Source organism: Arachis stenosperma, chromosome 3 (genome assembly GCF_014773155.1).
Source record: "Arachis stenosperma cultivar V10309 chromosome 3, arast.V10309.gnm1.PFL2, whole genome shotgun sequence".
Taxonomy (NCBI): domain Eukaryota; kingdom Viridiplantae; phylum Streptophyta; class Magnoliopsida; order Fabales; family Fabaceae; genus Arachis; species Arachis stenosperma.
The window spans coordinates 9,224,815-9,248,487 of NC_080379.1; the positions used below are offsets into that span (position 1 = coordinate 9,224,815).

Sequence of the window (23,673 nt, forward strand, 5' to 3'; positions counted from 1 at the left end):
TTGAGAAAAAGTGAATCTGTGGTTGGTGAAGCTTAAGGCTCAAGGTGTTGACCTTGGGAGAAGATCCCAGCAACATGCAAGGAAAATAAAAGAAGACTTCTTACTCATTCAGAACCAAGGAGAGAAAGCCAGAGTGTGAGAATAGTGTTCTGAAGTTCCTCTACTTGGATAATACTTACTTTCAAAGAAGCATTCGGCCAATACTGAAGAACTGTATCTGAGGTTTGCAAATCTGGTTATGCACATAGCAAAGAGGCTGCTGATAAAGTCAATCTCCTTCATGTTTTACTGATTGTAATGTACTTTTCTATGTTTATCTTTCTGTAATTTCTGTGAGAAAAGGCATTGTGAGAAAACTCAAGTAAAAGCCATGAGTGGAAAAAGGCTGAGTGAAACACTTGAAGGAAAATCCTAGAGTTATTTTCTGATTTCTTTAGGTTAATTAAGTGTCTTGTATCTTGTACCAGTTTGGTATCCCTTTCTTAGTTGGGTTAGCACTAAGAATGAATAGTTAGGTGTTAGCATAGCCAATGAAAAGTTAGGTTATAACTTGAGAGTGAAATTGGTGTATGTAATACTGTTAACTATAGTAAAATTCTTCCATAGTTGTGGAGGAGACTGGATGTAGGTTGCATAGCACAAGGCAACCGAACCAAGATACATGCTGGTGTTAGTTTTTCTTCTCTGCTGAGTTCTATTTTCTGATATTCATGAGACAAAAATAAATTGTCTCATAAATTTCCGCTGCTGTGTTCAAACAAAACCTGAATTGAAAGTTTGTTTAAAAAGGGTAATAACTGCAACAAAAAGGAAGGCATAGATTCAACCCCCCCTTCTCTAAGCCTACCACAACCTTTAGGTTTATCAACAAACTAACCTTTCTATTGGATACATCCACCGATAATGTATTGGTCCACCAAGACTTACCTCATCAACGAGATGCATCGTGAGGTGAACCATGACGGTGAAGAAGGATGGAGGAAAAATCATTTCCATCTGACACAGGGTTTGCACAATATGATTCTGAAGGTCAGCAAACTGCATAGGATTTATAGCTTTCCCAGAAAGTTCTCGAAAAAGTGATGACAAATTTGCAATCACATTGGACACCGAACTCGGAAGTACATTCTTCACCGAAATTGGGAGTAATTGTTCCATCAGAATATGACAATCATAACTTTTCAACCCAGACAACTTGCCCTGTCGCAAATCAACACAACGAGCAACATTGCTAGAGTAACCATTTGGAAAGACCACATTCTGCAGAGTCTTCAGGAATACATTCCTCTGTGAATTTGACATCGCAAATATTGTAGAAGAATATGTACCACCTTCGTCCGGCCATAATTCATGCCTTATGCCCATGAATTGTAAATCTTTGCGAGCTTTAAGATTGTCTTTTGATTTGTCACTATCGTTTAATATAGTGAAGACCACATTGTCACACACGTTTTTTTCTATATGCATTACATCGAGGTTATGACGCAACATCTGATCCTCCCAGTATGGGAGGTCAAATAAAATACTCTTCTTTTTCCAATGCGAGTCATCTTCATCCACATCCTGACCATTGCGTCTTTTTTTGGATGTCACAGTTGAAATCTTCCCAAATGAAACGTGCACATTAGATTGTTGCCTTAATACATCTGTTTCGGATAACTTCTTCGGTGGATCTTTACCTTCGACCTATCCATCAAATCTATTCCGGTCTAGTCTGTATTTATGTCCCTTTCAAAAAGCGGTGATGGCTCATGAAACACCATTTTAACTGTCTTTCAGCTGATGTGGCTTGGCGTCCAAGTTGTAAGACACACTAACCCACTGTGCGTATTCCAGCCAGATAGGTTTCCCAATCTTGGAAAGTCGCTGATAGTCCACATCAGTACCACACACATCTTGAAAGTGTTTCACTCTTTGGCATCATATGTTTCAACGCCATCCTATAATTGCTTTAACTCATCTACCAAAGACTGCAAGTAAACATCTATGTCGTTATCTAGCATTTTCGGTCCAGGAATAAGCGTGGATAGAATGAAAGATGTCTGTTTCATGCAAAGCCAGGGCGGAAGTTTATATGGAATAAGAATCATAGGCCAGATGGAATACTCTGTGCTCATATTTTCAAAAGGATTAAATCCATTGCTCGCCAAGGCTAGGCGAATATTGCGCGGATCTTTTGAAAAGTTAGTATACTTTGCATCAAACTTTTTTCATGCTTCAGCGTCCCTTGGATGCCTGAGAAAACCATCGTTATTACGCGCCTCTTTATGCCATAACATGTTAGTTGATGTCTTGCTGCACATTAATAAGCGTTGCAGTCGTGGTATTAGAGAAAAGTAACGAAGAAACAAAGGTAAGCCTTGGTATTTTTTATTATTTCCACAAAAACATATATGTGTATATATATTATACCCCTTACATTTTATATTCAACATCCCTTTCTCATTTATATTTGTTCTGTTATTTGTTCATAGAAAAAGTGCAAACAAAACGCTTTAAATCGGAGCAAGCAACTTTACACACATACTGGGGGCTCCAAAACATTGGCAAGAAAAAAAGACGAAGTAGTAATAAGTAATTATTTGCATTGAGATTTTGATTAATCTTACTAAATATGTTGTTGTTATTTACATAATTGTCTCGATATCAATGACATAGGAGAAAGAACAAGGAAGACCCGTTGGTAGAGGAAAGTTGTTTATCATCACTCATAAGAAAAAAATGGTTCGTATATCCATCCCGATGCACGTGTTGTTAGTATAAGTAACGTTTGGAAATTGTAAACTTAGATTATTGTATATATCATGCTAATGTTAAATCATGCCTTTCCAATTTCTTGTATATTTGTTTGAGAGGCAGGATGAATCCTCAAAACACCTTTCACAAAATGATTCGCTAGCACAAGTTCTTGGAAAAGAGCACCCAGGACGAATTCATGACTTAGGTGCTGGACCATGTCCCACTCAAGTATTTAGTAATACTGCTGAACAACCGTCGGGTTCTCGTGAGCAAAATGAAGAGTATGGGAGGAGGATTGCAGAATTAACTGCTAAGATAGAAGAAGAACACGCGAAGAGACAGTCGATGGGAAAGGTTTTGGGATATATAATCCAATGGCAAGGAGGCAATTTACCAGCTGACGTTGCTGCAGCGCTGGATGATTTGGGCAGTACAGTGACCTCGTCACGCGCAAGGCCATCTTCATCTGGCAACCATGACCCCAGCAAAATTAATCCTTTTCAATCAATGTTATTAGACACTATTGAATCTATATTGGTTTAGTGCTTTATGTTTATTTTCTTCAAATTATGAAATTTTACTTTATATTGAATCATGCACTTATGGCAATCTCTTTATATAAGATATGTTTGAATATATATAATTTGGTTTGTTATGTTATTTGGTTGGAGGTTCTTTAAATTAATCGGTAATTAATAAAGTAAAGTTGAATAAACATACTATTTTAAAAAAGACAAAATAATAAAAAAAGCTAGAATTTTAATGGAAATACTGAATTTGGCGGCGGTTTCTAACCGCCGCAAAATAAACATAGTAGTTTTTTCCAGCATTTAGCGGCGGTTGACAACCGTCGCAAAACGAACTCAATTCCCTTTCATTTAACCATCGCAAAACCATTTTTATTACGCGGCGATTATTCCAGCGGTTAGCTAAAACCGCCGCTAATCATTTATCCGCAGCCCATCTTCTAGCATTTGGTTCAATCGCCGAAATATGTTTCGTGGTGGTTAAAAACCGCCACAAAATTAGCCCCAAACCATCACAAAATGTCGAAATTGTTGTAGTGTGAATAGTATGCATTCACGGTAACAAACTCTTCCAACAAAAAAATATTGTTAGTAAGACAAAAAATAAACAGTCTTAACTTATTTTATTTAATATTTATTTATTATAAATTATATTAAATAAAAAATAATAAGTTTAGTAATTTTTAGTTAATATTTTTTGTTATTAAATATTTCCCAAAAAAAAAAGAAACTTGTCACACATGTATGTATACGTAATAAGTATAGAAGGAAGGTCACTATATATGAAGATTAAACTCCAAAATAGATCAGCCACCAGAGAATCCTATGGGAACAGACTTAAACATAAAAGTAAATAGTAACTCCAACTAAATAATATCTCTCTCTCTCTCTCTCTCTCTATATATATATATATATATATATATATATATATATATATATTTGTTTCTTACTTTTAAATTTACTTATGCCATATGACATCATGGATTCTTTTCCCTCCACTTGTATCCTTCTACCCAAAATTGTAGCTTCTTTTGTTCTTGACACAAGTATTAATCTATTTGGCTCTCGTTCAAGAATTTGCTAAGTCATTCTTTTTTTTTTTGATTCAATAAAGAGTATTTAAATTACCGGCAAAGAGTTTGGTTATGGTACAAAACTTAGTTATTCCATTATAATATGTTTAGTTATAATGTTGTGAAATGTTTAATTATTTTGGAAGCTGATTATTTTGTTATACATAATTATATGACTTTATCATAAAAAATGCTAAGTGTAATTTTATCGTCTGTAGAACTATTTTTTTTTCTTGAAATTTATTCAAGAAAAATGATAATGCTATTTCTATTTTCCATAATGTTATTCCATATATTATTTTTTTATATTCTATCTTTGCATGATTATAATTTTTTTTTATAAAATTAAAAAAGAGAGACATTATTCAGTTTCTTATTTAATTCATTAAAATATAAATATATACATTTTCAAAGTATTTTTTTATCTTAATGAGTATTATAGTAAAAGAAAATCAACTAAAGAGCCAATATTTTTCAACTAATATAAACTAATTTTTTAAAATTACCTTTTTTTAGAGTTCAGCTAAGAAACTAACTTTTTTTAGTTAACATCAACTAATTTTTTTAATTTAAATTATATATATATATATCCTAAATTCTAAATTCTCCAAAATTGAAGGTAAAAAAAGCCTTACAATAAAATTAGTTAACCACATAAAAATTGTTTTATATATATTTTTATCTTAAATTTAAAAAATTAAAATTTTAAATTATAAATTCTAAATTTTAAAACTTAAATTAATAATTTTATAATAAAAAAGTTGAGTAATATTAATTATATTACTAAAGTTCTTCTAGAAAAAGAGCATTTAAGTAGGCAAATGGCGCTTATTCGGTTGCGCTGAAGAAGGCATACACATAATAGTGACACAGCAGTTAAAAAATCAATTTTGGAGCGAAACCGCATCATCACTTTTTCAGTGCTCAGCTACGTTCAACAAACCCAACTCCCTCTCACTCATTCAGATCTGTTCACTTCTCTTCGCCGTCTGCTCCGCCACCTCCGCCGCTCACAACCACCTTGGTACGTTACCTTCCCTCCTACTACTCCTTTCCCTTCAATATTTGCAACTTTTCTTCGTTTTTGCGTGCCCTAGCCCGTAGGTGCCATTTCCCCCCTTTTTAATTCGACCGTTTTCTGAATACTTATTCTCATTCTTCCCTCGGATGAAGGGTTAGAGATTCTGCTCCATTTTGCGTGTTTTTATGTTCGTTAATTTGGATATCATTTACTTGATTACTTTATAGTTTGTACTTGAACTGCATCTGAGAGGTTCTTGTGAGTTTGTTTTGTTCATCGTTGCGATTTGAAGATTTTGTTATCTTGTGCTCATTTTAGTTAGTATGGAATAGGGAATCTTCCTGGTATAGGCTTGAAATGGAGAATATTCCTGTTCAATTGAGGTCCCTTTTGTTTCTTCTATTCGTAGGTTTTTGAATTGGCAAAGTCTATAGGTGAGTGACTTGCAGAGATGGGAATGCGACCCCGTAAATCGGGTGAGGAGGGACAGGAGGAGGAGGAAGAGGAGGAGGAGGAGCTGCCAGGCTGTGGAACCACGGGTTCAGGACAATCGGGGTCGACTAGTAAGAGTGCTGGGTTGGCAACGCCAGCTGGTGATAGCACCTGTCTCAAATTAGACCATCTTGACATACAAGGCGATGATGCTGGATCGCAGGGGCCAGTTGGGTGAGTCCCCTATATTCTCTTGAGTTTTAGTAAATCTATTGTTCATAAGATTGAGAGTGCAATTCAGCTTTGACCGGTGGATTTTATGTTTATTCTATTTTTGCTTTATTGTTGGTCATTTTTTGTTTAATTGATCTGCATATATTTTATACTAAAGGCTTCCTCTTACTGAGTTTATCAAGAAAGGAAATGGAAAAGTTTTGGAATGAGCATAAATTTGGCTGTGTACTATTACATGTAAGTCGCAATTATCTGCCTCTGATTTTGCTACTAATTTTAAATCCTTTGTTCCTTTAATTGATTATATCACACAGTAGCAAGAAGAAAAAGAGAGGTCAACGGGCAGTTGGACCTGATAAAAGTGGAAGAGGGCTCCGTCAATTTAGTATGAAAGGTTTTTCATCTATCCTCTTTGATTGATTTGTTCTTTAACAAATTGATTCCAATTAACAATAACCTAGCAAAGTTGTGAGTTCATATGCAGTAATTGAGACACTAAAACTGAAATTTTATAGCACTGATATTTAGATTCTTACAACTTGTAGTTGGACATCATGATAATTTTCTTTCTGGTTTTGTCTTCAGTTTGTGAGAAGGTAGAAAGCAAGGGAAGAACAACTTACAATGAGGTTAGGTGGTTACCTGAAGTCAGCTTTTGCTACTTTTGAATTACTCTTTAGCTTCAGTTTTTGTTTGTATGTATGTGTGTGTGTATTTACACCTGAATAATGTTCATTTACAACTCATTTGTACTTCCAATTGATTTCTTTATTATTATGTCAAGGTACATGCATTTTATTTTTCGGGGCAAAGTTGTTCATGAAATTGATTGACCTCTCAGAAAATTTTTATTATGATGTCTTTGATTGTTTCATGCTCTCTTCCTGTCCTCAAATTTATTTTCTAGATATTATTCATAATTTTTAGTTTGCTATTTCACTTTAATGTGATTGTGGTTACATTACAGGTAGCAGATGAACTTGTGGCTGAATTTGCTGATCCAGGCAACAGTGATTTGTCTCCTGATCAGGTTTCTCATATAAACAAATTTCTGTTTTATATTCTTTTTCACAGATTGAATGTTTAAGATAAGTAACTCATGTTTCTTGGGCTGAACTTTTATCAGCAACAATATTATGAGAAAAATATCCGTAGAAGGGTCTATGATGCTCTGAACGTTCTCATGGCAATGGATATTATTTCGAAGGATAAAAAGGAAATACAATGGAAGGGTCTTCCTCGTACTAGTGTGAACGATATTGAAGAACTAAAGGTTTGCAGACAGCCTCAAGTTTTTGCTATTTTCATCCAAGTAGTTATGCTATGTTTTCTCTACAATGATGATTTGAGCTTATCCAAAAAATACAATGAAGGATCTTTATAAGCTTATAACACATTAATACCTTGGTATTAATTGTTCAACAGTCAGAACGTCTTGTGCTCAGGAGTAAAATTGAGAAGAAAACAGCATATTTGCATGAGCTGGAGGAGCAAGTAAGTCCATCTCTCTCTCTCTCTCTCTCTCTCTCTCTCTCTCTCTCTCTCTCTCTCTCTCTCTCTCTCTCTCTCTCTCTCTCTCTCTCTCTCTCTCTCTCTCTCTCAAATGGGAGTGAATTTTATTCCAAAAAGTAAAAATGAAACAGGAATGAAATACTATACCTGGTTTGCACCATTTGAAATTGGCACTTGGTTATATAAGTTGTGAACAAATGGTTTAATTTCTGTTATGTTTAGTTTCTGTGTGCTAACTACCTGTATTGTTTAATCAAGTTTGTAGGTATTCAGAACCTTATAAAAAGAAATGAGCAATTATATAGCTCAGAAAACCCTCCCAGTGGTGTATCTTTACCTTTTATTCTGGTACAGGTATACCCACATCCCACTGTCCCTTGTTTTTTGTTCAGTAGAACATGTCATTTTTTCCCCTTGGATCTTCATCTATATAGTCATTCTTATTCTATATTTTGTTGTTGTTAACTCCCTAATTGGCATGTAGCAATCGGCTGATTTTGAAACTATATGAAATATATGAGATCTCTCAGTGTTGTGACCCTTGTATTGAGTTTTGGTAGATTTCATACATCTGACTTTTTTTTTAAAACTGTAGACACGTCCTCATGCAACTGTTGAAGTGGAAATATCAGAAGATATGCAGCTTGTGCATTTTGATTTCAATAGGTAAGAAAGCTTCAACTGCATGTATCTCATTTTGATGTTTTCTTGTCCCAACTTTTCAATTCATGCATAACACTTCTCTCTCTCTCTCTCTCTGCAGTACTCCTTTTGAGCTGCATGATGACAACTATGTGCTAAAGGCAATGAAGTTCTGTGGGAGACCACAGAGTGATAATACGACACACAATCTTGCCGATGGAGGTGAAGGTTCTAGCATGTCAGGCTTGAATCAGTCACAAGTTCCTCCTTCAGTTACGAATCTTCCAGCTAGGCCTCCCACATCACCTCCACTCCCTGGGATATTGAAGGCAAGAGTTAAGAATGAGCCTTAATAAGCAATTTTATCTTCTCATGTTGCCTCATTTAAGCATGTTTGTATATTTGTAAAATTTGCCGGAAATCAATAGGATAGATAGTCAGTAGTACAGCCAAGTCATTCTGTAGGTTAAGATCAACCTGTATGCTTCTTTATTGTTAGGGTTAGACACTTGCAAATTCTTTGGTTTCCTTCCATAATTTCTGTATGTTTAGTAGTCCATAGATGATAGATCATGGAATGGAATCAGCATACAACTAATTTCGGTATTCAGCTATCCATAGTGTAAAGTTTTCTAGTCTATGTCTAATACTTGGTGGTGTTTGGGCCAGTGCTTGGTCTCTTGCATGCCTTCCTTGCCTTGTAGCATTTACTAGATAGAGATAACAGTTGCAGTTTGAAAGAGATGCTTTATACACAGCATTCTCTTGGAACTGAATAATTGGTTTATTTCTTATGATGTTTCTGTCTAGAATATTGTTCTTCTTTAGTTTGGTCCTGTAGCATCCCAGTTCAACTTTTCTACAACTACACGACTGCATGCAGTTTTAAAGCTCAAAACTAAGTTAAAGGCGTGGAAATACGCCCCTTTATACAAACTATTTCCTCATATTTCTATTAATAAACCACAACTTGAACCATTGATGTTACCAAGTCATTTGTCACAAGCAATGCAAGAAGACTTTGGGATAGCAACTGGAAAGAGAATACAGAACCAGCTCCCTCACAACTCACAAGTACAATTACGTTTATTCATACAAAACAAGCAGCAGCAATATCTTCCTCATTAAAATTATAAAATCAATAACATTGTGCTTGCGTTCATAAAATTCGAATCAAGATTGCTTAGGATGGAACTTGCAACTGGTTTTGAGCTCTTCTGGTGGCTTGTCCCCGGCAAAACCAGCATCCACCCAAGCCGAGTAGCCTCCTCCCATGTTAACAACATGCTTATATCCCTGTGTTTTATTTTACGTGCAATCATTAATCGATGGCCATAACGAGATTCTATTTCCCACAATCCCTTGTACCAATTCTTATTCAAATTGCACATATTGACATGAATCAAGATTGAGACCTTCAGATTAGTTGACTTACATGATCAAGCAGGTCAACGCAGGCTCGGGATGCTCTTCCTCCGCTATTGCAAGCCTGAATTTTTTATTTTTATTTTTATCCATCAGCATCTCTAGGATATCGTTAAATGTTTATATTTTAGAGAGAACTCAAACTTATTAATCTCTTACCACAATTAAGTGATCATCTTTCTTGTATATTGCTTCAACCTGGTCAATAAAATCAGGGTTTTGCACCCTTCCTGTTTATTTCCATACAGGACAGTGGACAGAGAATAACCCAGTAACAGCCTCTTCAGAACAAGAATCAAAAGATAAGCTATTAACATATCATTCACATGACATACCTTGTTCTGTAAGGAACATGTACGGAACATTTTGTGCATTCTCAACATGGCTCTTGTTGAATTCCTCAACAGTTCTATTCAAGGGCAAGATTAAGCAATTCAGTTTCCTCATTGTTTCCTCCAGAAACCCAAAATTCAGAAGTAAAAATTTTACCTCACATCGAGATAGTGGTAACCATCCAAGTTAAGCATATCTTTGGCAGCATGCACGTCGATGGTTACAAAATTTTGATGCCTGCAAAAGGAGATCAATCAGAAAAATGAGTGCAACTAAACAGGCTTAGAATTATTGAAAGCAAGGTCACGTTAGAGGAATCCATTCAGAACTCTTACTCCTTGTGGTCTTCCATTCCTTTCTTCCTCTACAAAGCTTGGCACTTTGTAAAGTTTGCAATGCAGTGCAGATGAAGAATAGCTTTGGATGCAAAGGCTTAGGCTTATGGTGCTTTTAACGTTGACCCTCTGATCCATATATATTATTGCAATTATATGTTGACATAACTATTAGCTTGTGATCCAAGTAAGCAAATATTTTTTGGAGAAATAGTAATTCATTGCGGCTTATGTAATATGTATGATGTGTATATAAACATAAAATTATACTTTCTATCATAAATTTCTAATTATTTAGTCCCTAGTTGAAGGAAAGTAATAGTTGACCAAAATGTTTTAACTTTTATAATGCACATAAGGCATCAATTGGATTATTAGCCATCGATCTTATAAAACTCATGATGCTCGAACTGAACAAGGCAAGGACAGCTTAACTTCACATGATACTCACTCTTCATGGAGAAATACTTTCTGCATTTATTCGTATTTCAAAAATATCTACAATTCAGACCAATAAAAACAAATTTACAGCTACTATTTTTTTATATAAAATTTAAATATTGTATAAAACTAAATTTGCAAATAAAGAAATTACAAAGATGAGATATATTTTTGGTAATACAAAAATGAGATATTTATTGTTTGTAGGTACTTTGATAAGTGACACAATTAATATGTAGTTTTAAAGTTTGCCACAGAATCCTCCAAAGAGGGCCTCTGGCTGGGTAAGATTCGCATTATTGACACTTGATTAATTATGCATGAATAGATCAGTCAAACAATCCAAGTTGGTTAGTTATGTTGATAAATTTCACTTTTACAGAATTTTTGTCAATTGTAATGGGTTGTCATTTTTTTCCTGGTTTTCAAATGTAATGGGTATCATGCTATCATCATCTTTGGTGGATCTTAACAGTTTATGGACCAATAAAATATGGGCCGGCCCATTGGATGGTTAGACGAGGCCCAATTAGAGAACTTTCTCCAACGGCCATCGTTTTGTGAGGTACGGGGTGTGGGTTTCTTCAATTCAACAAGCTGCGAATACCCCCACTTTGATTCATCTTGCTGAAGCTGAATCAAAATCCTCAATTTTCAATCGCATTTTTCTGATATTTGATTCAATTTAGGGTTTGTGAAATGGCGTCGAGTTTGTTGAGAGGCCTCATGAAATCGTCGAAGCTCGCGTCGTCGGCGACGGGCACGAGGAGGTTGAGCCTTGTGAGCACTCAAATCAGTGAGCACACCGCCAAGTGGATGCAGGTAACCGTTTCCGTCTTAGCGCCATTGTTCGCGAGATCCAAATGTTACGTTTCCATTTAATTAGAATAAGAATAATCATTTTTAGGTTGTGCCTGGTTTTGGAATCTAATTAGGTTATTCACTTGTATTCGTTTGTTAGCTATTTCTAATAGGAATTTAGTTCCAGTTATTGGATTCACATTACAATTTGGTGAAATGATCTTCCAAATTGTGGTTTTTATTGCTTGGATTACTCTGTAGACATAATGATAGATGAGTGTGTTGTTTCAAAGTGTGTGGAAGATCGTGATAAAAGAGAACACTTATTTCTTTTTTCTTCCACTTCCATTGCTAGAAATGAAAATCTCGTTGATAAATATATTTGTAATATAAACTGCTGTTTATTTTGGAATCTGTACATTGTTAAACCTAATTCTATAATAGAAGAGGTGAAGCAAAAGTTTCGATGAATTACACAGTATGTATGCGATACTATATGTCTATATCTAGATGTTTGCATATAGGGGGAGAACGTGAAAAATAAATTAGTAAGTCACTGGTTCAAAATTTTGCTATGTTACAGGATTTCTAGATTATATGTGGAAGAGTTTGCAATTTGAATATTGGAAAATCTGAATTACTTTCTTAGTAAACAGGTCACATTGTCTTTTCAGCAGCTTTAACTTATTGTGTTTTAAGTTTAACTTGAATGAGTTGGTCCTTCACTCCTTCATGTGCCAGAATCTTAACTCATTCCTGCTTATAGAAGGGCGTTTGTTAAACTCATGCTTGTTTCTTCTTTAATAGGATACAAGCAAGAAATCTCCAATGGAGCTGATTAATGAAGTCCCACCTATCAAGGTTGAAGACAGGATAGTTGCTTGTGAAGGAGGTACAATTTTTGCAAAATTCAGTTATCCCGTCCAACTTGCAAAAGATTTATAGAAAGAGATAAAAACCTTAAAGTTTTACTTTTAACATCTTTATTAAGAACTAATTTGGGTGTTGCTGTATGTTGTGTTAGATACTAATCCTGCACTTGGGCACCCAATTGAGTACATATGCCTTGATAAGGACGAGCCTGCTATTTGCAAATATTGTGGCCTACGTTATTATCAGGATCATCATCATTAGGAAAATGCTGTCTACATGTATTCTGGTCTGTATTTTGGTGGTTGCTGCTGAACAATATTTTTTATGCTGGTAAAATGTTTCCCGACTAAATGCTACAAGGATACTTCTTTGTTACAATATGTTAAATAAAAAAAATACAAGGTTGTTCATGTCACTATCTGCTAGTAGTGATGGGATGCTGTCACTTTGTGATTTGCAGAGCTATTTAATTTGCTTAAGAATGGAGGTACATTTTCATTCAGTGATCAATTCTTCATCTTGTGATTCCTAGGTTGGGAAAAGCTCCTATGGTGGGTTAAAAAAGTTTGTAAGAGATCTTCATGCCATTATTCGCATAGCTGTAGTAATATGAAAGAATTAGGTCTCGATCACAATAGTTCTGAATTTATTACCTTATAAATTATATGAACAAACAAAAAATGCAAAATTCCACTATTGAATTTGTAACTCCGATGATATAAGTCTTGAAAATTTTATGATGCAAATATGGATTAGTTTGTTGATCCTTCATCCCCAAATGTATGCAAATAGTGTGATCACTATGTAAATGGCAAGTCATAATATGTTCAAGAAATAAAACTCAAGCTTCAAGGGCTCTATGCAACCTCCATTTATTATCCATAGCCAGGACCAGGAGAGAACAATATCGGAAGTAGTTAAAGTTGGATACGAACTATTAAGGATAATTATCGGTCGGTAAAATTAAACTCGACTACACTCAAATTCCAAAATCTCCCTCTTGTCGTTGGGGATAATCAATGAATAAAATGGCGGGTCAACCCCCTTTATGTGAGCTAAAATTTGCATACAAACTAAGGCTTATACCAACAATAGAAGGGTTCATGGCACAATCTAAGATAATGAACATCCTCTCAAGCACTAGCTTTATCAGCACCTGCCAACTTTCTTCTCTGTTGATGCTCTGCAACTTTGTAATCTACCACTTCGCGGAACAGGCTTGGGTCAAGCACACAGTTCTCGCTCCCATATACAGCAGCTTGAACACTAGCCATCAGTTTTGCTATCTCCCTTCCAGAAAATCCTTCAGTTTTAGCTGCCGCTTCCTTTATGATATCATCAGTCAATCCTTTAATTTCTATCTTTTGTGGGTTTCCTTTGAACAAGCTTTGAATTGAACCCAACTTCCTTGATCCGGCTTGGGCTATATACTTGTCCAAATAGAGCTTAAGAAGTTTAAAGCGCTCTCCTTCCCCAGGTAAGGGAAATTCCAAGACCTCGTCGATTCGATCTGCCACAGCTGAATCAAGATCACCTGGTCGATTTGTGGCAAGTGCAAGGACTATGTCTTTAGACTGGTCACCAGTTCGGAAGAGAAGAGCATTTAGTGCACTTCTTTGTGCTTCACTCATATAGGTCTTGTTCCGCCTGCAAAGTTGATCGAGTGCAAACAATTGTCAGGAAAACAATGATAATAACTAATAATCTCCCTCTACAAAATCTTCTGCTCACTTAAAAAAAGAAAAACAAAAATAGTATTCTCTTGCAAAGTGGACACATTTATGTGGGTATTAGACATTAGAGGAAAATAATTAATTGAACTTGGAAGCAGCATTGCTTACTCGCACAGAAATGCATCGGCTTCATCAATGAAAAGCAATAAACCCTTTTTTGATTTCTTAGCCCAATCAAACAACTGGTGTATTTTTGTTACAGCCTGTGATCCCAGTGGAGCAACATCTCCTCCAGTCATCAATGCATAATCTAACCCCTACATAAGATTGAAAGAGAAACAGAAAACCATTATTAATTCAAAAGGAAAGAATTCCAGGGGATAAAATAATGAGCACAGAAAGTCAACTTATTTCTTGTGACCTATGGATGGGAAAAGTAGATGATAGTTAACACTTCAAATAGGATGACAAATATAGTTACGAGTAAAATATCATACAGATTTACGAGCCAATTCTCTAGCAGCCATTGTCTTCCCAGTTCCTGGAGGGCCATAGAAAAGCATGTTTCTGAATGGTGCTTGATGTGCTTTTGTATTTGCCGTTGCAGATGACAGCTGCTCAATCCGTTTTTGAAGTGAAGGATGCAAAATTACATCACCAAAACCATTTCCATTTTTCGAAGTTGCATCACTACGACGAGACAGGGAGCTCATGGCCCGGGAAAACACACCAGACCAAGGGTATTTCCCTCTGGATGACTCTCGGATCAATGATGGTTGTCCCAAAATTCTATCCACATATCCCCAAATAACCCGTGCACCTTCCCTGTATTGAACAAGAATGACCAGCACAAGCCATTACTTCAGTGACAGCAACTTAAAAAATCATATCTTAAGTCATTATGAATATTACTAAGACCTAGCATGCAGATGACAGTACGTTACAAGTTACTATGAGAAAGAAGGAATCCATTGATGTGGAAAGTGGGAAAAAAAAATAAAAATAAAAACAGAAGTACTTAAGGTTGATGATATCTAAAAGTGAAGGCTGTGCAATATCACAAAGGTATTAATTTAAGACCTACACCAGCTCTAAGTATTTCTGCATTTGTGTGAGTATTATATCTAATATAAAGAGATATTTAAACATGTTTCTAAAGCTCCCAAGTCAAACTTCAAACTTCCTGATGAAGGTAAAAATATCTGTAACTACACATAGAAACGGTATAGTACCAAATGCATCCACAGAGGAAAACCTTTAGCTGAAATACATACCATAGTACCTATGCTTCACATGTCAAGTTTTGGCCTTACAACATTGAAGCAGAGAAAAAGATTCATCTTTCATCAGTAAAATAATAATATTTGGGAGTTTTTTCGTTCTTAGCTAATATATTGATAAGTGGTAACTGACAATTGGCATCATGAAACCAAGGCCAAAATCCATCAGTCAACCATTCGGTGAGACAGATTGACCAGTTTAGGTTGAGTTTTAGAAAAAGAATAAAACAAAGGAGCATGGTAAAGAAATTTTACTAATAACCAATACGAACATAATTGAGCAGATGGAAACAGACGTGCAATGCATGCCATGCCAACTAAGCTTCTAAGAAATCCTAAAAGGGATCATTAAATTTATGAGGAATTAATTGCACATTCCAAGTTTGCTGAATGATCTATACCTCGTTGTGTAGACCCCAGCTGCCAGGGCAGTCACTCCACCAACTGCTACAACCAACTTGTTTTGATCTGTTAGAATGGCTTTCAATCCCCCTGCGGAAGATATATCAAGTGTTCATGTTCAGGGTTATAAGTAGTCTATAAATCTAAAACCACAAATGCACAGAGACATTCATGCATCTGGGGGAAATGTACCTCCAATATGTTCAAAAGTAGTATTGATGGCAGCGACCCATTTTTCTCGCTCTGCATTAGCACGATCTACTAGCATTCGCCTGTTAACCTCTTCAGCTAGCTTTGCTTCATGTGCTCTTCCTTCCGCTTCTGCCATAGCCCTTACTCTGATTGTTTCACGTTCGATCTCAGCCTTCTCTCTTTCAGTTTGCCTCCGTTGTGCTTGAATCTGTTCTTCTGTTGCACGTCGAGCTTGCTCCTGTCTGATTGATGATTCTTCTTGCATTTTTACTAACTCTTGATTCCTAGCTCTCTGGTACTCATTTTCTGCCTGACAATAACAATAAAATAATGAGAAACACTGCATCACCACATAAAATAAACACATATAAATTCCCCGAATTTCAGAAGGTTTAATACCTGCATCCTCTTCCTTGCCAATTCATCCTCATATTTAGCAATTTGGGATTTAGTTTGTGCTTGATGCTGGGCTAGCTTTTTTTGTTCATCATATATAATCCTTTGTCTCTCCTGCGATACAAGCAAATAACAAAATACACACAAAACAAAGAACAAAGCAAAAAGATTAAACATGAATATTCAACTATCACAGACAACTTCAGTTTACTATACCTAAACATTAATCATTCCAATTAAAATAGAGTAAACTAGAACACGTCACGATGATCAACTTACAATTTCGTGTTGTGCTTTCATTTCCTTAAACTCTGCCACCTTTGCAGCCAATTCAGCTTGCTTTGTCTCCTCTTGTTTTTTTATAACATCAAAAACCTTTTTTTTAAGACAAAAAACACGCCATATCAATTACATAAACAACTACATAAAAGCCAGATTAAAATTAAAAAAAGGGCATTATAACAAACACCCCCAGTGCAAAGTCCGAACCTTTTTGCCATGAGGAGATGAGGAAATCTCCTTGAGTGCCTTGACACCTCTCTCCAGAGCCTCAGGATCAAACCCAGCAGAAGTGGTCCTAGGATGGTCATTTCGAACCTTAGGCTGCGGCGGCGGCGCCTCCGGCGGCGATTTTCCATCGGAAGGAGGAGGCGGTTGTGGCGGTTGTGGGGGAAGGTTGGTGAAGGGAAAGTTAAAAGGGCCATCAGCATAAGAAGCAGTGTGGCTTTGAGAGAAACCAGCTGCGGCTGCTATGGCTGACAACAAACCCGCCGCATAGGTTGTTTTCGCCATTTTGTTCGATAATTCGGAAAATGAGAATGAAAAGCAAAAAGGGGGAAGAAGGTTTAACACAAAAAGATGAGGTTTTTAAGTGTTAGCTTCCATGGGAATGAAAAAAGAAGAGAGCTTTTTCATTTCAGGGGTTTTGGTAGGGTTTCCGAGTTTTTGCTTTTCTTGCACAGCAAACACGGAGTGGCGGGTAAGGATTCGGTTTGGGTTTGGGGATCCGACCCGACCACGGCTTAACAAACCTTAAACATGTTACAAGACCTAATTGACAAAAGAAAAAAAAATTCACCAACTAACATTTAAAATCTATTAAACTGTTAATTTTGGTTGGATTCATTTATTGTAAAATTCTACAAAAAAATGTTATTTTTGAACACGCACAAAAAAGAAAATTTTAATTAGTCACAAATAAAATCACCTATTATAGTTGGGAGACTAGCTTACAATCTTAATTATGGCTTCCTTTATTATACATGTATTATTTTACAAAACTATAATGCCATATAGTTAAACAAATAAATGGTAAAAAATTTTTTACCAAATTAAGTAATCACTACTTCCTTCTTTTCATATATTAAAAAAAAGATTTAATGATGTTTAAGTGAAAAAACATTCTTCGAATATAAAAATGTGTTGGTAAGTGTTGTGATAAGGATTGTTGTGATAAGGATGAATGATGTGGATGACCATTTTCTATGAGACTTAGTTTACCAAGGGTGATTGTATTTAATCTACTTTGAAAAAGTAAAGCCTTGCACATGTATAAATAGGGGCATAGGCTGAAACTTTTACACACACAAGCAATAAGAATTCTCTCTCTCTCTTTATATTGTCTATATACAAAATTCTTCCTCTCTTTCTTTCTTTCATACATTAATACATATATGTAAATATATAAGTATCATATCTTTTATATTGAGATAGTAATTGTGGTTAATATTGTTATCTAATCATATTTCTTTACTTTATATTGGTTACTTCTTCCTTATTTATTTATTTATTTAGTTATTTTATAATACGTTATCAGCACGAAGCTCTAATGAAATTTTAGGAAGACTCCAGGTAACAAATTTTCATTATGTTGAAGCTCTCTCATCTTAAATTTAATGCTCTTGATATATTTCGAAATAATTATTTATCATGGATATATATGTTAAAATCTATCTTGATTTAATGGATCTTGGAGATACCATTAAGGTTGAAAATAATGCATCCTAGAAGGATAAAGCCAAAGCTATGATTTTTCTTCGTCGTCATGTTGACGTATGATTGAAAAATGAATATCCCACATTAAAAGATCCTGCAGATCTGTGGAAAGACCTTGAAGAAATGTACAATCATCAAAAGACGGTTATATCTCCTCAAACCCGATATGTTAGAGAAAATTTTCTCGACCTTCCATATCTTGATTGTGCTCCTGCAGCAGCAGTATTGAGAAAAAGAATTTAAAAATGTTCTGAGTTAATTTCTTGCTTTCTTGTTGCTGAACGCAACAATTAGTTGCTCTTAAAAAATCATGAAGCGCGCCCAGCTGGCGCCGCCCCATTTCCTGAAGCAAATGCGGCAAATTATAACCCCAGAAGAGGTAAATGACAAGATTTTGATAACAAGAAAAATTATGGAAGGAAAAGAAATTATGCTCACAAGAAAAGATCTCACCAGAAGTGGGATAAAGAAAGAAATAATGGGTAAAGTAAATCAATTGAGGATAAATGTTTCCGTTGTGGTGGAAAGGGCCATTGGTCACGTACCTGTCGTACCCCAAGGCACCTAGTTGATCTTTATCAAGCATCCTTGAAAAGGGATGACAAAGAAAAGGAAACAAATTTTGTTTCAAATGATGAAAATTCCATCACTCATTATGATGTATCTAATTTCTTTAAGGATTCTGAAGGAGATATTGGCTATTTGATCAATGATGGAATAATTTGATATATGTATGTGTTTGTTAAGTATTCATGTGAATAATTTTACTGTGCATGTACTTTTACTCATTTTATTATTATTATTATTTGTTTTTGAAGAAAAATGGTAATGATATATTCTGAAGATATCTGCCTTGCGGATAGTGCAAGTTCGCACACTATTCTTAAAAGTGATATATATTTTACCCATCTTGTGCCAAAAGAAGAGTATGTTAATACTATTATTGGCTCAGGCAATGTGATAGAAGGCTCCGGAAGAGCTATAATTTTGTTTCTTGGAGGAACAAAATTTATAATAAATAATGCACTATTATCTACCAAGTCTTTGAGGAACTTGTTGAGTTTCAAATATATTCGCTGAAATGGATATCATGTTGAGACAATGAATGAGGGAAATCATGAGTATTTATGTATCACAACTCATGATTCAAATAAAAAAGTTATATTAGAAAAGTTACCTTCACTTTCATCTGGATTGTATTATACCAAGATTAGTGCAATTGAATCACATGCCATTGTAAACCAGAAGTTTACTAGCCCAAATGAATTTGTAACTTGGCATAATAGATTGGGTCATCCGGGAACAACCATGATGAGGAGAATTATTGAAAACTCTCATGGACATTCACTAAAGAATCAGAAGATTCTTAAAACTAGTGAATTTTGTTGTGCTGCATGTTCTCAGGGAAAGCTAATTTTAAAGCCATCACCAGTAAAGATTGGATTTGAGTCCCCTGAATTCCTAGAAAGGATTCAAGGTGATATATGTGGACCTATTCATCCACCATGTGGATCTTTTAGATATTTTATGGTCCTTATAGACGCATCTTCGAGATGGTCACATGTGTGCTTATTATCTTCTCGCAACCTGGCGTTTGCGAGATTACTGGCTCAAATTATTCGATTAAAAGCACAATTTCCAGAAAATCCAATTAAAGCAATTCGTCTTGATAATGCTGGTGAATTTACTTCCCAAGCTTTTGATGCTTATTGTATGGCTAATGGAATAAGTGTTGAACATCCAGTAGCTTATGTTCACACACAAAATGGGTTAGCAGAATCACTTATTAAGCGCCTCCAATTAATCGCTAGACCTTTGCTTATGAGAACAAATCTCCCAACCTCGGTTTGGGGGCATGCTATTTTACATGCCGCAGCACTTATTCGTTTGAGGCCAACAAGTTATCATCAATTCTCTCCTATGCAATTAGCTTTTGGCCAGCAGCCAAATGTTTTCCATTTAAGAATATTTGGGTGTGCAATATATGTTCCCATTGCACCACCTAATCGCACTAAAATGGGACCCCAAAGAAAATTGGGGATATATGTTGGATATGATTCTCCCTCTATAGTGAGGTATCTTGAGATACAAACTGATGATGTGTTTAAAGCCCGGTTTGCGGATTGTCATTTTGATGAATCAAAATTTCCAACATTAGGGGGAGAGAATAAGCTTCCTGAAAAGGAACTTAATTGGAATGCATCATCGTTGATGCATTTAGATCCTCGATCAGGGCAATGTGAACTAGAGGTTCAAAAGATTATACATTTGCAAAGAATAGCAAATGAATTGCCTGATGCATTTTCCGATACAAAGAGGATAACCAAATCTTATATACCAGCGGAAAATGCCTCAATTCGAATTGACGTACCAGTAGGACAAGTAGCCTCTGAAGCAAATTCACGCCAGAAGCGTGGCAGGGCGGAAAATGCCCCAATTCGAATTGATGTCCCAGTAGGACAAATAGCCACGGAAGCAAATACACGCCAGAAGCGTGGCAGGCCTGTCGGTTCCAAAGATAAAAATCCTCGAAAGAGAAAAGAGGTAAATACGATTCCTGTTGAAAAAGACATAGTAAAGACACCGGCAGTTGTCCAAAATTCTGATATAACGCCAGAAGACGTTCAGGTACCTGAAAATTGTGAAAATGATGAGATCTCAATAAATTATGTCTTTACAGGAGAGAAATGGGACCGAAATAAGACAATTGTCAATGAAATATTTGCATATAATGTGGCATTAGATATCATGCATGAAAGTAAGGATCTTGAGCCAAGATCAGTCGAAGAATGTCGACAAAGAAATGATTGGCCAAAATGGGAAGCAGCCATGAAGGCTGAATTAGACTCACTTGCAAAACGTGAAGTCTTTGGACCTATAGTCCGTACACCTGAAGATGTAAAACCTGTTGGATATAAGTGGGTATTTGTGAGAAAACGAAATGAGAAAAATGAAGTCGTGCGCTACAAAGCCCGACTTGTGGCACAAGGTTTTTCACAAAGGCTCGGTATAGATTATGAAGAAACGTATTCCCCTGTAGTGGATGCGATAACATTGCGTTATTTGGTCAGTTTATCTGCATATCATAAACTGCATATGCATTTAATGGATGTGGTAACAGCCTATTTATACGGCTCATTAGATCGGGATATCTATATGAAAGTCCCTGAAGGACTAAAGATATCTAAACCATCCAATGAATATTCGCAAGGGTCATACTCAGTCAAATTGCAAAGATCTTTATATGGTCTAAAGCAATCTGGACGAATGTGGTATAATCGTCTTACTGAGTACCTGGCCAAAAACGGATTCAAGAATGATGATATCTGCCCATGTGTTTTCATAAAGAAATTTGCATCTGGATTCGTTATAATTGCTGTGTACGTTGATGATTTAAATATCATTGGGACTCCTGAAGAGATTCCAACAATTATAAAAACTCTAAAAGAAGAGTTTGAGATGAAAGATCTTGGAAAGACTAAATTTTGTCTCGGCCTGCAGATCGAGCATATAAAAGACGGGATCTTTATTTATCAAACAATATACACAGAAAAGATCTTGAAAAGATTTTATATGGATAAGTCACATCCATTAAGTACACCAATGATCGTAAGATCTTTGGATGTGAAAAAGGATCAATTCCGTCCTAAAGAAGAAAATGAAGATATCCTTGGTCCTAAAGTACCATATCTTAGTGCCATTGGAGCGCTAATGTATCTTGCTAATAATACGCGACCTGACATATCATTCGCGGTGAATTTACTAGCAAGGTATAGTTCCTCTCCAACCAGAAGACATTGGAGTAGAATCAAACAAATTTTTCGATATCTCCATGGAACGGTTGATATGGGATTGTTTTATCCCTATGGATCCAAGTCATAATTAGTTGGCTATGCAGATGCCGGATACCTGTCTGATCCACATAAAGGGAGATCTCAAACAGGATACCTGTTCACATATGGTGGTACAGCTATATCATGGAGGTCCACGAAACAGACAATTGCTGCAACATCCTCTAATCATGCTGAAATACTGGCGATTCATGAAGCTAGTCGCGAGTGTTTTTGGCTGAGGAGTTTGATTCAATATATTATGTCATCATGTGAACTGATTGATCAGAAGATAGCTCCAACTGTCCTGTTTGAAGATAATACAGCATGTATTGCTCAACTTAAAGGCGGATACATCAAATGTGATAGAACAAAGCATATTTCTCCCAAATTCTTCTTCACTCATGATCTTCAAAATTAAGGGACAATTGATATCCAACAGATCCGCTCAAGTGACAATCTGGCAGATTTATTCACAAAGTCACTCCCAAAATCCTCCTTTGAAAGATTGGTACATGAGATTGGGATGCGCCGATTTCGAAACATTAAATGATGTCGGCAAGAGGGGGAGACTGTACTCTTTTTTCCTTGGTCAGGTTTTTTCCCACTGGGTTTTTCTTGACAAGGTTTTTAATGAGGCAGTCCCCATCACAAAGGATATTGTACTCTTTTTCCTTCACTAAAGTTTTTTTCCCATTGGGTTTTCTTTAGTAAGGTTTTAACGAGGCAATAATCCTAAATGGCCATCCAAGGGGGAGTGTTGTGATAAGGATTGTTGTGATAAGGATGAATGATGTGGATGACCATTTTCTATGAGACTTAGTTTACCAAGGGTGATTGTATTTAATCTAGTTTGAAAAAGTAAAGCCTTGCACATGTATAAATAGGGGCATAGGCTGAAACTTTTACACACACAAGCAATAAGAATTCTCTCTCTCTCTTTATATTGTCTATATACAAAATTCTTCCTCTCTTTCTTTCTTTCATACATTAATACATATATGTAAATATATAAGTATCATATCTTTTATATTGAGATAGTAATTGTGGTTAATATTGTTATCTAATCATATTTCTTTACTTTATATTGGTTACTTCTTCCTTATTTATTTATTTATTTAGTTATTTTATAATAGTAAGCTTTTTCTCCTAACATGTGATACTTTGTATTCTGATTTATTATAACGATTTTGAAAATGGTCAAAGAACTTTCATTGAAAAGATAACTAAGTATATTAAAAATAAATATTCCACTAATGTCCTTTATAAAAAATAAATTATATATTGTCATCTCATACAAAATCTTTTAGGATTTAGTTGAATTAGACCATCTTCAGTAGGAAACTCATCCCAGTTTCTATTTATGGCCCACCTATCATAAAAAGTAACTCCACATCAGCTTTTACGTCATAAACAGTAAATAGGAACTCAAAGCATCTCTCTCTTCTCTATTAGGAGGAACTAACTTTAATTCTTGTTGTGGTCCCACTTAATTAATTAATTAAAATACTTGTAAT

General features: G+C 35.5%; 4 protein-coding genes across 5 annotated transcripts; 2 read left to right on the forward strand and 2 right to left on the reverse strand.

The window, feature by feature from the left end:
- Nucleotides 1–5,180: 5,180 nt before the first annotated feature.
- LOC130970312 (transcription factor-like protein DPB) lies at nucleotides 5,181–8,974 on the forward strand. 2 transcript variants are annotated; one of them, XM_057896362.1, is made up of 10 exons: nucleotides 5,181–5,363; nucleotides 5,770–6,026; nucleotides 6,341–6,420; nucleotides 6,612–6,655; nucleotides 6,994–7,056; nucleotides 7,153–7,299; nucleotides 7,452–7,520; nucleotides 7,797–7,892; nucleotides 8,134–8,204; nucleotides 8,302–8,974. In XM_057896362.1, exons 2-10 carry the CDS (start codon nucleotides 5,812–5,814, stop codon nucleotides 8,531–8,533), a joined length of 1,017 nt encoding a protein of 338 aa, XP_057752345.1. In that variant the 5' UTR covers nucleotides 5,181–5,363; nucleotides 5,770–5,811; the 3' UTR covers nucleotides 8,534–8,974. The 2 variants fall into 2 exon arrangements, with proteins under 2 accessions (XP_057752345.1, XP_057752346.1); XM_057896363.1 differs by having other exon boundaries at nucleotides 6,344–6,420.
- A 106-nt stretch (nucleotides 8,975–9,080) lies between these two features.
- LOC130970313 (protein HIGH ARSENIC CONTENT 1, mitochondrial) lies at nucleotides 9,081–10,401 on the reverse strand. The gene is made up of 6 exons (XM_057896365.1): nucleotides 10,274–10,401; nucleotides 10,095–10,175; nucleotides 9,941–10,014; nucleotides 9,765–9,835; nucleotides 9,616–9,669; nucleotides 9,081–9,476 (listed from the first exon to the last, which is right to left on the reverse strand). The coding sequence occupies exons 1-6, from the start codon at nucleotides 10,288–10,290 to the stop codon at nucleotides 9,354–9,356; spliced, it is 420 nt and encodes a 139-aa protein (XP_057752348.1). The 5' UTR covers nucleotides 10,291–10,401; the 3' UTR covers nucleotides 9,081–9,353.
- Nucleotides 10,402–11,288: 887 nt separating this feature from the next.
- LOC130969102 (NADH dehydrogenase [ubiquinone] iron-sulfur protein 6, mitochondrial) lies at nucleotides 11,289–12,898 on the forward strand. Its single transcript, XM_057894686.1, has 3 exons — nucleotides 11,289–11,536; nucleotides 12,323–12,407; nucleotides 12,540–12,898. Exons 1-3 carry the CDS (start codon nucleotides 11,414–11,416, stop codon nucleotides 12,647–12,649), a joined length of 318 nt encoding a protein of 105 aa, XP_057750669.1. The 5' UTR covers nucleotides 11,289–11,413; the 3' UTR covers nucleotides 12,650–12,898.
- A 323-nt stretch (nucleotides 12,899–13,221) lies between these two features.
- On the reverse strand, nucleotides 13,222–17,234 carry LOC130969100 (uncharacterized). The gene is made up of 8 exons (XM_057894685.1): nucleotides 16,821–17,234; nucleotides 16,611–16,706; nucleotides 16,335–16,445; nucleotides 15,936–16,245; nucleotides 15,743–15,833; nucleotides 14,559–14,886; nucleotides 14,230–14,378; nucleotides 13,222–14,035 (listed from the first exon to the last, which is right to left on the reverse strand). Exons 1-8 carry the CDS (start codon nucleotides 17,121–17,123, stop codon nucleotides 13,522–13,524), a joined length of 1,902 nt encoding a protein of 633 aa, XP_057750668.1. The 5' UTR covers nucleotides 17,124–17,234; the 3' UTR covers nucleotides 13,222–13,521.
- Between the last annotated feature and the right edge of the window lie 6,439 nt (nucleotides 17,235–23,673).